The sequence below is a fragment of the Nuphar pumila genome, chromosome 2 (assembly GCF_984573655.1).
Source record: "Nuphar pumila chromosome 2, dmNupPumi1.hap1.1, whole genome shotgun sequence".
Taxonomy (NCBI): domain Eukaryota; kingdom Viridiplantae; phylum Streptophyta; class Magnoliopsida; order Nymphaeales; family Nymphaeaceae; genus Nuphar; species Nuphar pumila.
The window spans coordinates 12,753,391-12,768,979 of NC_143250.1; the positions used below are offsets into that span (position 1 = coordinate 12,753,391).

The 15,589-nt window shown below is 35.5% G+C and overlaps 1 protein-coding gene across 2 annotated transcripts in view; it reads right to left on the reverse strand.

The window, feature by feature from the left end:
• LOC149844795 (Cysteine proteinases superfamily protein) overlaps nucleotides 1-15,589 on the reverse strand; it is a 71,649-nt gene that overhangs the window by 21,818 nt on the left and 34,242 nt on the right. For both annotated transcript variants that reach the window (XM_089995287.1, XM_089995286.1), the window contains exons 4-5: nucleotides 13,391-13,445; nucleotides 13,240-13,314 (exon numbers count right to left, since the gene is read on the reverse strand). In XM_089995287.1, coding sequence (XP_089851413.1) covers nucleotides 13,240-13,314; nucleotides 13,391-13,445 — 130 coding nt within the window. The remainder of the gene's footprint in view (nucleotides 1-13,239; nucleotides 13,315-13,390; nucleotides 13,446-15,589) is intronic.

A 15,589-nucleotide genomic window follows, 5' to 3' on the forward strand; every position in this document is an offset into this window, starting at 1 on the left:
TATACTTTCATGTCTCAAGTTAAGCTTGTGTCTAAATTTTCTTTTTTTTCCTTCTTTTGCATTGCATAAATGGGTTCATATTGCCAGCACTTGCATTTTCTATCATGCTTCTCCTTTTATCAAGCATCATTATAGTCACCTATGCATCGGGCTTCGGTTGTGTCATCCTTGCCCAATAGTCTATCGATCGCATCTTATCATCTATGTTAAAAAGATAACAAGCACGCCATGTTTCACCATTGCTAAAGCAACACTGCAGGAAAATTGGGTACAACATCTCAATACCTATATTCGTTTCAGGACCTCAACTCAGTCCAACATAGATTTTGTCTCATTGATGGTGGATGAGTGAGTCTCTAATAGCACAGGTAATATGGCTTTGTTCAAATCCATCTAAAAGCTCCTCTCACTGTTTCATTAATGGTCGAGAGCAACAATATATTTTCTGTTCACTGCAAAATTCTGTGGTGAAGCATTAGAGATATTGAGATTTTTTTTTTGGTTGTTACGGCCACATTTTGGGCCATTGATAACTTCTGAATATCGTTTCATCGGATGTCATACTTAATGCACTATTGTGAATACCTCCGTATTTCAACTGCTGGGTCCTTTGCGCCATGATTCTTTTTTCAGGATTTTTTTGGTCTTTGTGTTTCCTAAACAGTGAGTTTAAGGCTGGACCATATATATCATAACCCTCGGTGGGTACATCATTCGTTGGGACATCCTGCATCTATTTCCTTTCCATTGGATATAGTGTTCACTCACAGCAAGGTAACCACTGTCATTTTTTTTTTTTAAGAATATACACAGCATAGCATTTGCATATTTGATCTCAACATTCTATGCACACAGCTCACCTTGTACATTTTTGTACTTACGTTCTCTGCAAATGGTACTGTGTACCATTGCAGTCTCCTTTGCAAAAATCCACTTCATGAGGCATTTGGTATAAATTATGTTGCAAATACATTTTGTGGATATTGGTTATGAGTCATTTCCAAAATATATGTGGTTATGTATTCACGGCATTCACTGCCCACTTAACAGCCACTTTACGCTGTGTAAATCTCCTGCAAAATGCACTGGTCACCACATATCATATAGCATGTTCTATATATTCCTCTTCATCGCCGCATTCTATTATCCATATTCATTACATTTTCATTGGTTGCTTACTGTTTTCAAACCCATTATAGCACTCATCTTCATATCTGTCAAAATCAGGTACCTATACAGTTAATTTCCATTATACAACTTACCAGGAGCCCTGTCGTGTTCCCACGACATCAAGTCTGCATATTTTTTTTTTACTGTAACCATTAACTTTATTATCTCCTGTATAAATGGCATTCATCCACTCTTTGCACAGTTTACATTCTACCCAGCCAAACGTTTTTCCTTTTAAATAAGGCTGGGGTTTTATTATTTTTATGCCAGTAGGGCAATGCGTCTGTCATTACAAGACTCACTTTCACATTTATTATCTCCAGCCACGAATTATTATGTTTTCAAGTCCTTTTTTTTTTTCTTTTGCCCTGGTTTGTTATATTACTAAGACTAGTCTCTAAAGTCAATTTGTCTCCACAGAACCCCTACCGGCTGTGATGTTTACAGCTACATTCACAAAAATATCTGTAGCAAAGTTGCTGTTTGCACTTTGCACAGCCGCCCCTCCCATATAGCTGCACCCATGCCATATCAGCCTACCTAATGTATATCCCAAATTCCTTCCATTACAGTATATCACTTCCAATACCCATAATTATAATAACCTCTTGCTACCATTTTCCTATACAGTCCCTTCACATTCACCATTCCACCTATATACGTATATATATATATATATATATATATATATATATATATATATATATATTCATATATATATATATATATACCTATATGTATATAGATATACATATATATATATATGTATGCATGTATATATGTACATAGATATATATATCATTTTCATCTTTCCACACTTTAGATCTTAAATACCTTGGCATGTGAGCATCTTTACCATTGATATCCATATGATATGTGCAATTTTTCTCCATTTTCATACTAATCAGGTGTTTTGCAGGGAATATGTGGAAAATATCATTACTTGGAGTTGTAAATTCAATTTTATATGTTGTAATAAGTTAGGTCTTAATGAGAATTTATATTTCTAGCTTTTAGATAGAATGAATGAGCATATAAATACCATTTGTTACATCATTTTCCTTCATTTCAAAGTTTCATAAATGGGAACATAAATGGCACGTGCACCATTTCGTAAGAGGTAATTAATCCTAAGTTGATGATTTACATCAATGGCCATAGTCAGGATGTAACAAAACTTAGGATTTTTATCTTTTATAAAATAACACTGGATCCACACTGGATCCTGTTCAAAATTCATCATATTGTCTTTAAATATTTTCCTTTTTTATCAGAGTTTAGTCTAAAATTGATTCAATACATATATCAATGGCCATAGTCAGGATATATTGAGAATTAATTTCATTTTAAACTCTATAAAAGCACCAAAATGTATTTTATTCTTCATTTGAATTTAGATAGGATTATCATATAATACATTCAATGACCATAGTCAGGAGTGTATTATATCATTAATCTTATTTACGTTCATTTAAAGAATGAAATATGATTTTCAAATCCAATTTCAAATTTTTCTTCATCCATCATTTAGGATAGAATTACATCATTCTTTTTTTCCAAATCCAAGTGATTTCCTTCAAATATCTTCTTCACTTCTCAAATCAATTTTCAACTCTTGTAAATTCAAATACCATCTCCAAATTCAAACTTCAAATTCAAAGTCCAATTTGACTTTGAAATTCATTTGTATATTCAAGATTCAATTTCTAAATTTCAAATCAAATTTCAAAGTTCAATTCAACTTTGGAATTCTTAATTCATTTTCAGGCTTCAAATTCGAATTCAAATTAACATCCCAAAATTTCAAAGCTCAATTTAAAACTTTGAAATTCTTGATTCATCTTCTAAATTTAGACTTCAAAAATCCAATCCTAGATCTAGAACCCAATTCCACTTTGGATCTCAGACTTCAGATCCAATTCCATTTTAGGATCCAGAATCCAGTTCCACTTTGGATCTCGAACTTCAGATCCAAAATCCATTTTAGGATCCAGAATCCAATTTCATCTTGGATCTCAGACTTCAGATCCAAATTTCATTTAGGATCCAGAATTCAATTCCATCTTGGATCTCAGATTTCAGATCCAAATTTCATTCCTAATTCAGATTTCAAATCCAAGTCTATCCTGATTTCTAGATTTCAAATCCAATTCCACTTTCGGATCCCATCTTGACTTCTTAAATCTATTTCTATTTTTAAAAATTCATTTGGATTTCTTAAAACCAAGTTCCATCCTGATTCCAAACTTCAAATATAGAATTCAATTCCATATTCATTCCCTCTCCTAAATCCAAGTTTACAATTTCAAATCCAAAAATCCATTTCTGACTTTGAAACTTCCTTTCCTTTACATTATTATCTCAGCTTCAAAATATTCTTTTCAAAATCAAGATTTTCTTCCCAAAACTCTGATCATTTCAAAGACTTAGAACTTCAAAATATCCTTCCTAATTTATCTCAAAGTTCTAAGTTAGATTCAATCATTCAGAAATCATTTCTTCACTCCATTATCAAGTTCATCCCAGAAAACTTGGAAATTTTCAAATCAATTTTCAAAAAGAGCATACATCATTGCATTCTACAAGCATGATTCTGTTAAAACATATGTAATAATACCATAATACCCGATAGGGGTATTATGGTCATTTCACAAAGTACCCCATAGGGGTACTTATTTTGTTTCTCGTATTTCACTATTTTTTATTTTTATTTTTATTTTTATTTTTGTATTTTTTGGATACCGAAAAGGGGCCCCACAATGGAGTCGTTGGGGCCCCCAACGATCACATATGTGACCGTTGGGGGCTCCCAACGACTCTATTGGGAGCCCCTTTGGTCTCCTCTTCTTATAAATAGGGGGAACCCCCCATGTATGTAGTATTGCTCTTGAGAGCTCCTCTTCAATAATAGTGATATTATTTTTCATGTGTGTAGCCTTTTTATAAGGCCCTTTGTATATCCCTTAGTGGATTTTCTCTCTTGTGCTTGTTGCATTTGTCCGTGTGGGACATAGTGAATGCTTTAGCATTCTTGGTTTCTTCCGCTTATTTCTTTACATGGTATCAAAGCCATAAGATCTTCTAAAGGTAAAATCTTGTCTCTCTCTACTTCCTTTCTTTCTCACATCTTCCTTGTGTAGCAATGGAAGTCAAGATCGATCTATCATTCAAACTCAATGGAAAAAATTACATGATGTGGGCATCCGCAATGGAGAATAATCTCAAAGGCAAGAAGCTTTGGGGTTATGTAATGGGAACCGTTCCGGAACCCCAACTTAAGCTCACAAAGATGGAAGGAGATCAAGAGAAAGCACTTGAAGGCGATGCTCGTCTCAAGGCCATTGAAGATTATAATCATCAAATGGAAGATTGGGAGAGCAACCATGCAAAAATCCTTGCATGGTTTATGAATAATGTCGAACTTAAGGTATGTGCAAATATTGCAAAATTCCGCCGGGCAAATGAAGCTTGGTTTTTTATGAAGGGTATGTTTACCCAAAAGGATCTTGCAAGAGCTTATTTCTTGCAAGAAAAAGTAAGAACCACAAAACAAGGCGACATGAGCATACAAGATTACTATAGTGCTCTAAATCCTTTGTGGGATGAATTGGCTCTTTTAGAGCCTAAATGGGTATCTATGGAGGATGTGGTTCTAAGACAAAAACAAATGGAACAAGATAGATTGTTTCAATTTTTATTTGGGCTTCGTCCCGAATTTGAACAAGTGAGATCCTCACTTCTCCATAGATCCACGTTTCCTCCCTTAGAAGAAGCTATTGCCGAGATTACTCAAGAAGAGACTAGGCATAGCATGGGTAAAAGCATAGAGGAAGTTCTTGCCGTATCTAAACTCGGCAATCATGTTAAAACATACAAACCACCTCATTTTGGTAAGCAAGGGAGTGGTGGAAGAAAAATGATTATATGTCACCATTGTTATGAGCCGGGACATATTAAACCCGTTTGCCCAAAGCTAAATGGGGCATTCAAGCCAAAGGTGGCTTCCGTTGAAGAATCCACCACCAAAGAAGATGACGGCAAGAACGGGGATCTCAAAGACACTCTTGGACAAATCTCCTTGGCTCTTCAACAAATCTTAAAGGTCACTTCTTCCACCTCCGGTGCCGCCATTGCCTCATCATCACCTCCCGGTACGTACTCTTGGATTTTAGATTCCGGAGCTTCTTTTCACATGACCCCTCATGAAAATGCATTAACCAATGTGCACACCAATTCAAAAATGTCTTGTGTCTCTACGGCCGATGGAACTTTTCTCAAAATAAATGGTGTTGGAACTCTTGATTCTAAAAATGTTCAAAATTTCCTTGTTCCAAAAGTTAGAATAGTTCCAAAATTAAATCTTAACCTCTTTTCCGTTTCTCAAATAGCCGACCATGGATGTGAAATATCTTTCTCATCCCAAGGGTGCTTTGTGCAGGATCTCCGGTTCGGGAAGCGGATTGGGCAAGGCCATAGGAAGGGAGACCTTTATTTTATGGATAATTTAATGCTTCCAAATACCTCATTTTGTACTTATGTCCAAGACAAAAATATTGAAACTTGGCATAAAAGGCTTGGACATCCAAGTTACTCTAAAATGTATCTTTTTCCTTTTGGACACAAGTTTTGTAAAGAAAAAGATATCAATTGCAAAGATTGTATTTTTGGCAAAATGAAGTCTACTCCTTTTCCTATTAGATCCTTTGTGACAACAAGACCTTTTGAATTGGTGCATTCCGATGTTTGGGGGCCATCTCCGGTTCTATCTAAAGGTGGTTATTCATATTATGTTACTTTTATTGATGATTATACTAGATATGTATGGATTTATTTTCTTAACTTTAAATCGGAAGTTTTTAACTTCTTTAAAGAATTCCATGCAAAAATTCAAAATCAATTTCAAAGTCAAATATCCATTCTTAGATCCGATTCGGGTGGAGAATACTTATCAAATGATTTTCAAGCATATCTAAAACAACATGGCATTTGTCATCAAAAATCTTGCCCAAGAACTCCTCAACAAAACGGTCTAGCGGAAAGAAAACATAGGCATATTTTGGAAACCACTAGATCCTTACTCATTTCTAAAAATATTCCTAAAAAATTTTGGGCCGAAGCCGTGTTAACCTCCACCTATTTAATCAATAGGATGCCATCTTCAAAATTGAATAATATCTCTCCTTATGAAAAACTTTTTAATATGACACCCGACTACAATCGTCTTCGGATTTTTGGGTGTAAATGCTTTGTTCTTTTACATAAAAGAGATAAATTGTCACCTAAAGCAATAGAATATGTATTTTTAGGATATGGTGAAAATCAAAAAGGCTATAGATGCTTTGATTATAAAAATAATAAGTTATTTGTCTCCAAAGATGTAACCTTTTTAGAAGATGAAAATGGATTTGACATATTGGAAAAATCAAATGAAATTGATTATATGTTTATCAATGATCTTTTAGAAGATTCAAATGATGACTCTTTGAGTCATCCGAAAATTTTAGAAAATACTCATGATTCTCATGATGATGATGTATCACCAACTAATGGTGACAATCTCCAAGTTTACACTCGGCGTGAGGAAGCCCAACCTATTAGTGCTTTAGAAAAATTCTTGCGGCTTAATGAACCCCTAGAAGAAACCTCCCTTAGGCGTTCTTCTAGAGAATCAATTCCACCTAATAGGTTTGTCTCATATGAAACTCTTTCACCTAAATATAGAGCTTGTCTAATAGCCTTGCATTCTTACTATGAACCCTCCCATTATAATCAAGCAAAAAGTATACCTCATTGGGTTGAAGCAATGAAAGTTGAACTAGATGCTTTAAATAAAGCTAAAACTTGGGAAATAGTTCACCTTCCTCCAAATAAGAAAGCTATAGGATGTCGATGGGTCTACAAAGTCAAAACAAAAAGTGATGGTTCCCTAGAGCGCTATAAAGCTAGATTAGTTGCTAAGGGATACTCACAAGAATATGACATCGATTATGAGGAGACTTTTGCTCCCGTGGCTCGCATGACAAGCGTTAGAACTTTAATTGCGGTAGCATCATCTAAGAAATGGCCTATATTCCAATTAGATGTTAAAAATGCCTTTCTTAATGGTCAGTTGAATGAAGAAGTATATATGGATCCTCCGCCGGGAATCAGTGTTAACCAAGGTCAAACCCTTCGGTTATTAAAAGCCTTATATGGTCTTAAACAAGCCCCTAAGGCTTGGTATGATAGATTTAGTGCTATCATGTTACAATTGGGATTTCGCTCATGTTATACTGACACTGCCCTTTTTGTTAAAAATGCAGGTAATAGTATCATCATCCTTCTGTTTTATGTTGATGATATGATCATCACTGGCAATGATGAAAGCGGTATTCTTAAAGTTAAAAATATGTTAAAACATAATTTTGATATGTCTGATCTGGGTTTTCTCAGGTACTTTCTTGGCATAGAAGTTGCATACTCTCCTCGAGGGTATATACTGTCACAGATGAAGCTTGCTGCAGACATATGCTCCAAATCTGGGATTTCAGATGATAAAAAGGTGGAGACTCCCGAGGTTATCAATGCTAAACTACGACTGGAGGATGGAGTTCTGCTGGACGATCCTACGCCCTACAGGCAACTCATAGGCTCCCTCACCTATCTGACTATCACCAGGCCCGATATTGCTCATGCTGTGCACTCTGCAAGCCAATTTCAGCATGCTCCTACATCTGTGCATATGAGTGCTGTGCTCCGAATCATTCGATATATTAAAAATACTTTGACTAAAGGGCTATTCCTATCCTCAATCTCTTCCTTAGATTTACTAGCTTATACTGATGCTGACTGGGGAGGAAACCCAAATGATCGAATCTCAACTACTGGCTTTTGTGTATTCCTAGGAGATTCGCTAATTGCTTGGAGGTGCAAGAAACAGCAGAAAGTCTCATTGTCTTCTACTGAAGCAGAATACAGGGCTATGGCAACCACTACAATGGAGTTGGTGTGGCTTCGAAGTCTTCTTCAAGATATGGGAGTCGAAATTACCGGGGCTTCGAAGCTTTGTTGCGACAACAAAAGTGCTATCTACATTGCCAGCAACCACACTTTCCATGAGAGGACGAAACATATTGAAATGGATTGTCATTATGTACGTGATGAATATCTTCGTGGGATAGTAACACTGCCATATGTCACTTCAGAATATCAACTTGCTGATTTCTTCACCAAAGCCCTGCCTGCTCCTCGCTTCTTGTTCCTCCTTGGCAAACTTTCGGTCATTCCCCCGTAAAGTTTGAGGGGGGGTGTTAAAACATATGTAATAATACCATAATACCCGATAGGGGTATTATGGTCATTTCACAAAGTACCCCATAGGGGTACTTATTTTGTTTCTCGTATTTCACTATTTTTTATTTTTCTTTTTATTTTTATTTTTGTATTTTTTGGATACCGAAAAGGGGCCCCACAATGGAGTCGTTGGGGCCCCCAACGGTCACATATGTGACCGTTGGGGGCTCCCAACGACTCTATTGGGAGCCCCTTTGGTCTCCTCTTCTTATAAATAGGGGGAACCCCCCATGTATGTAGTATTGCTCTTGAGAGCTCCTCTTCAATAATAGTGATATTATTTTTCATGTGTGTAGCCTTTTTATAAGGCCCTTTGTATATCCCTTAGTGGATTTTCTCTCTTGTGCTTGTTGCATTTGTCCGTGTGGGACATAGTGAATGCTTTAGCATTCTTGGTTTCTTCCGCTTATTTCTTTACAGATTCTATGTGCATTTTAGACTTAGAATAAATTCTTAGATACTATTTAGGCAAAGCAAAAAGACATAAATTCGATCCTTGGTTCGATTACCCCTGGTAAAGGCGCCAGGAACGGTCGAACCTCGTACCGACAAACGAATCTCGTATCTCCATTTTTCCCGCAAATATTTCAAAAACAGAGGCGAGTAATTTTCTAAATATTTTCAAATCAAGGTCAAGTGAGACCCCGCAAAAGAGTTCCCCTTTTCTCTTCTTTTCTTTTCTCTTATCTTCTCTTTTCTTTTCTGTCTTTTATTTTCTCCCTCCAAAAAGGAGAAATAGAAGTCAGAAAGGAAAAAGAGAAAGAAGAGAGAGAAAGATACAAGAAAGGAAAAATTTTGCGATGATCACAATGTTCCGAAGGCTGTTTCGGTCGAGGGCTAAGTTTGGAACCTAGTAATAAAATACAACTTGTGTGCTAAGTTACCCTAGGAGCCCTACTTGATCTCGGAAAATTTTACCCGTTTAGAGTATCTGCGGGCAACGGTAATAAAAAAAGGAACTTAAATTATGTACATTTAATAGAGACATGTATATGAAAAAAATAATCTGATAAAAGATAATAATTTATTCATGCATATGCATTGAAATAATGCATATTTCTGTTATGCATTAGATCATGCATGTTTACTTGTTTCCTTATAATGTATGGGTGAATGCATGATGTTTGTTCTCTAATGCATGTTAAATGTTTTACTGCTTAATTTGTGGTCTCTGTTGTTTATTAAATTGTTCCCTATTGCATGAATGGTTGATTGAATTATGAATTTGTTATAGTTGCATCTCTCTAAAATATTGCATGAATCTTATTTATATTCTTTTTACTTATTTATTTCATTAGAGGGATTCATACACAGAGTTATTTGGATTCTAACATCCCTACTTTTGTGTTTTTACAGTTTCAGAGGCCCAGTGAGGTGACTTGCTTTCGAGAGTGCTACGAGGAGACCACACAATTGCTTGGCAGATTCTTTTGGACAACGTGACTCTTCTTTCTGCTTATTTATATTTTATTTTGCTTATGTCTCAAACTATATGCACTTTAATTAATAAAGTTTGGTTGGGTTTGAAAGATGAGTATAAGATCCCTTGTGGTTGTGGATGTGTTGTAATTGTAAAGGCTCCGGGTCCTTGAGAATGTTTCCGCACTTGTTTTTAAAAAAAAAACTTGGCACTTTTTCATGGGTACGAGTTGGGGTCGTTACACATGCAAGGGAAGATATTTTTTCCTATGGATAATATTAACCCGAACTTGTTCAAATTCGGGTCTAAGTCCTCTCATAAATTGGAATAATTGCTCCTCAAGTATTTGCTTCTTTCTTTGAATAGCATCATTTGGGGTTTCCCATATTGGCTCTAACTTAGCCATTTGATCCCAAAGCCTCTTAAGGGCAATACAACATTCTCTAATTGTTATGTTATTTTGCTTACAATTATGGATCCGATCCCTTATATCCCATTTGTGAGTGATATATTTTTGGGTATAAGTTTGTCTAACAAACTGCCAAGCTTTGTCTGCCCTCTCAAATTCAAGAATATTGATGCATGGCTCTTCATGCATACTTCCCATAAAAAGGGAAAGAACTTTGGCATGGCTCACTTCCCATTCTTTATAGTTTTTTTATTCAATCAAAGCCTTTTCCCTCTCAACTCCTTTGAGAGATTCTTTAGATTGCCTATCTTCTTCTATAGTTGTTTTTGTGAGAATTGGTTAAGGTTCCGGAGCGAAACTATCAACAAATTGCCACAAATCCTTACCCATAAGTATTCTTTTCACCATCGTGGCTCACATATTATAATTGCTCCCATCAAATTTAATGGGAACAATGGTTATAATTTCTTTATCGGCCATAGAAGAGAGAGAGAGATGAAGATTCACCAAGAGGCTTGCATACAAGCTCCTAAACATTCACCAAGATCCGATCTTGCATCCACAAGTCTTCAAGATCGCAAGCTCTGATGCCATGTAATGAAAGCAAAAAATAATACAAAGATTGCCTTTAAGGGCTAAAAGAATGCACAAACACAAAAAAAACACTTATGGGTTAAATACAATCCCTCAAAAGAGAGATACAAGCACAATCAAAAGGATCACTTATGGACCTAATACACTCTCACAATGGAGATGCCACACACAAACACTTTTAGAGAGCAACAATGTAAAATATAAGATTGTATTAACAATAATATGCTTAAAAAGCATTACAAACACAATGGGGAAGACCCCTTATATAGACAAAGGAGAAGACCAACTAGTCGTTGGACTAGCCCCAACGGCTAGAAATCTAGCCAATGGGACTAGCCCAATGGCTAGTTGGGCTGTCCCTTAGCTAGATAATACAAAAAGTAAAAAGTAAAAAGTAAAAAATAAGAAAAGAAGTTTTACAAAATAGCCCCTACTAGGTCAACCCTATTACAACTAGAAAATACTAAAATACCCATGATGGGTATTTCCTATTACATACATACATAAAATATATATAGATATCTATATGTTAACAATTTAGTACATCTGTTTTGAATAAAGTCAATGTCTGGTACAGTTGTCTTGCTCATTGTAGTCGTGGATTTATTGAGAGATTAGTTTCTAGTAATCTTATCCTTGAGTCTAGTTTGAATCATGAGTCTCCTGGTGTCATTTGTCCTAGTTATTAAAGAGTCATGCACTCTCATTTGATTCATGGAATAAAAAGGTTTTGAAACCTTTTGAAATTGTGCATTCTGATGTATCGGCTCCGAACCCAATGTTTTCTCTTCTAGTAGTCATTAGTATGTTTCTTTTATTGATAATTTCTCACATTATAAGTGGATATATTTTATGAAGCATAAACATAAAGTGTTTAATATATTTACAAAATTTCATGCTTTAGTTACAAATCAGTTTCCAATGTCTATTCTGAATTTCTAGTGTGATGGTGGAGGTAAGTACTCTTGGAAGGTATTTATTAGCTATCTTGAAAGTAATCAAATCAATTGGAGAGTATCTTGCTTTTACACCCCGCAACAAAATGGCCTTGCTAAAAGAAAGCATTGCCACATTGTTGAAAGTGCCCTAGCAATGCTACATGCTCGTACCTGAAAGGGACACTAGGAGATCGATTGTTCTATAAGAAAAGAACATAAGGAGATGATGTTTTTATAGTTATGGCCTACTCAGATGCGATGTTGATCCAAACAAGAGAACATCAATTTCAAGCTATTGCATTTTTGTTGGGGAAAATCTAGTTTCTTGGTCTAGTCGTAAACAAAGGGCCATAGCACGATCGAGTACCAAGGCTAAATATCCAGCTATGGTGGCTGCTTCCTCCGAGTTAGCGTGGATAAGAAACTTGTTGCATGACTTGAATGAGATGCTTCCTAGATCAGTTTTGTTTGTGATAACCAGAGTGCCATCAAAATGATTTATCTTGTTGATTTGTTATTGTTTTATTCTTTCCAATATTTCCCTTTATATTCAATGTAGTATAATGTATCAAATTCGGGCATATTTGTAAATTTGAATGTCTTATAGCTGATTCAATATAAAGGAGAATACAACCCACGATTTCCCTATTGGGAATCGTTCAGCAGCAAAGCCCTATTGCTTCGTCTCCTCTTGTGATTGTTTTGGTACAACAGTGGATACCAAAAGTTAATATCAACCTGAGAGGATTGAGCAAAAATGTTGAGAGGGTGAGCAATGCATCGAACATGTCAAATTTTAATCAATTTGCATCTCCTGGTGTTCATAAATTCATGCAAGAAATGGAATCAGACTGATTGTACGTGGAAAACCATGATTTCAAACAATAAAACCATAAATGGAAGTGGTCAAAGAAATATTAAGATATTTCATGTGCAATTGTGACCACCTATTTAGCAGGTCCAAAAAAAAAGTGAAACATAAGCTGTTGTGCCTAAATTGTAAACCATTTAAGTTTTAGAGGTAAGACCAAACAAAATAATTCAATAATGATGCTTTGAAATGGCAACAATAAGAGGGTAGGTCGCAGGTGCATTTTTTCCCAATATAATGCAACATGGAAGAGATTGTAGAGACAAAAATACTGATTTGAAGGGCCATACTTTTCAACTCTAAGCTTCTCATAGATTGCACAAAAACACGGTTAGAATGAACTAATTGTAACACACAATAAATCCAATACTTTAAGCACTGGATAATGAAAAAGATAGTCCTAAAACAGTTCTTGCATTATCCCTTTTTGGGTACCATATATACGAAATAAAGAGGAAAAGAGATAAAGAATCAAACAAAATTATTGATGAGACTGAAGCCATACCTGCTTCACTATCTGCTTCCTTACATATTTATGGTAGTCTGGATTGTGGTATAACTGATCTGCCAATGCTCTAAACTGTTTATATGAAACAGAAAATCAATCTAAACTGCATCCAACTATCAAATTAAAAGTACAAAAGTACTGGATCAACCTGGCAATTTCCATCGCCTTCTATTTGCAGGTCAGCCAATCCATACGTCATCAATCTGATTTAATGGTCCAAAAAAATCAACGCAAATGATAACGTCAGAAAGCTATAAACTGTTCCATACTGTTAGAATGTGGGCTCACATATATATATATATATATAGGGGAATGAAAACCTCCCCAATGGAAACCCTCCCAAACCTCCCCAATGGAAATTTTTTTGTGTCCTTTTCAAAATTCTGACCGTACAGATGTGTTCAGCATGATTGATTTACTATAAATCGACACTTGGATCCTGAATTTTGGATAGAAAATATGGTATTTGGAGCCTCAAAAATTTATGAAAATTGTACGCCGTTGATTTTGAAACTTATAAAAACATATCCATACATCGGAATCAAATGCTCCAAGAACTGATTCATATAAAAACAAGCATATAGATCACCTGTATGGTGAGAAGTTTGAAAAAACAACAAAAATCCATTAAAACGTCCATTGGGGAGGTTTTCATAAAGCGTCCATGTATATATATATATATATATATATATATATTACTCTCTAGGGGTATTTTGGTCTTTTGACATTGTAAATGCATTGTAATAGGTGGCGCTCATTAGGGTTTTTTTTATTTATGCTTGTAATATGTTATATTGTCAAGGGAATTTATGTCCTTAACAATATAATAGCTAGATTTCTAACCATTGGGGAGCCCCCAACAGCCATATTTGAGGAGTTTCTCACTCCTCTGTTACCTATAAATATAGAGCTTAACCCCCTATTAAACTAATGCATTTTGTGTATATTTTATGTGTAATAAAGATTATATTTTTTGTTGTTGTGTGTTCCTCTAAGCCCCTAAGTGGCTATTGTGCTTTTGCCCCTTTTGTGGGTTTTGTATTTGCCTCTTGTTTGAGGTGTGTGGAGAGTTCATAGTTTCATTACATGGTATCAGAGCCATTGCTATCTTGATCGTGTTAATGCTTGTTCATGTGGACGTAAGATTGTGGATCGTATGATCATGGACTCATGGTGCCCAAAAGTATTTTGCTTTCATTCTCTCCTTCCTCTCTATCTCTCTATCTTTCTTTCTCTCTCTTCTTGTATCTATAGAGGATAAACGAGAAGTAATTGTCACCATGCCCGTGAAGCACAAGATTTAGAAAAAGGGTGTATAGGGCTTGATGGATGGATTCGAGAAAGAACCAAAGTTTATGCTCACTAAAAATGAAAATGGCAAAGAAATTGCACTTCAAGGAGATGAGATGAATAAAGTTATTGCCGACTATAAAAAGAGATTTAAGGAGTGAAAGATGGGTCATTTCAAAATCATGGGATGACTCATTAATAGTGTTGAAATAAAGAAATGGTCTAACCTAACAAAGTTTGAATTTGCTATTGATTCTTGAAGATATCTTCAAGATATGTATTCTCTAAGGGATGTAGCTCATATATGTAATCTCCAAAAGAAATAAAGAACAATGACCCAAAGAGATATGAACATAAGAGAATACCACAATGCTCTCTCTCTCCTTGTGTAATTAAGATACAACTGAGGACTACCTTGGACCTTGGAATTTTAACCCGTTTCTAGTATATGCGGGTTTTATGAAGATGAAACTTAAATGTGTTGCATTAAGTATGACATGCATTCAAAAGCAATGATTAACCATTAGACAAAAAAAAAGTCACTCATGAAATCTGCCACAACTGAGGACTACCTTGGACCTTGGAATTTTAACCCGTTTCTAGTATATGCGGGTTTTATGAAGATGAAACTTAAATGTGTTGCATTAAGTATGACATGCATTCAAAAGCAATGATTAACCATTAGACAAAAAAAAAGTCACTCATGAAATCTGCATTGATTCATGCATCGATTATACTTTGGTTCATGTTAAAATAAGTCGACCTCTTAAAGTTTTTCTTATTAAAGTTTTACTTAAGTCTGATTTTGGTATTCTCTAAATAATGAGGGGCGCATATGTAATTTCTTTCTTATGGTTGATCTCTATTTAAACAAGTAGAGATTAGACCTAATACAAGATTAAGACGTCTTTCTATGGTATCAGAGCCATCGACCTTGGGGGTGTGACTTCGGGGTCTGCGCCAAAGTGTGCATGAAAGGTACCAGATCGTGTGAAGGGGCGTGACTTCTGGGTCTGCGCCAAAGCGTGCGTGAAGGGTACCAGATCGTGTGAAGGGG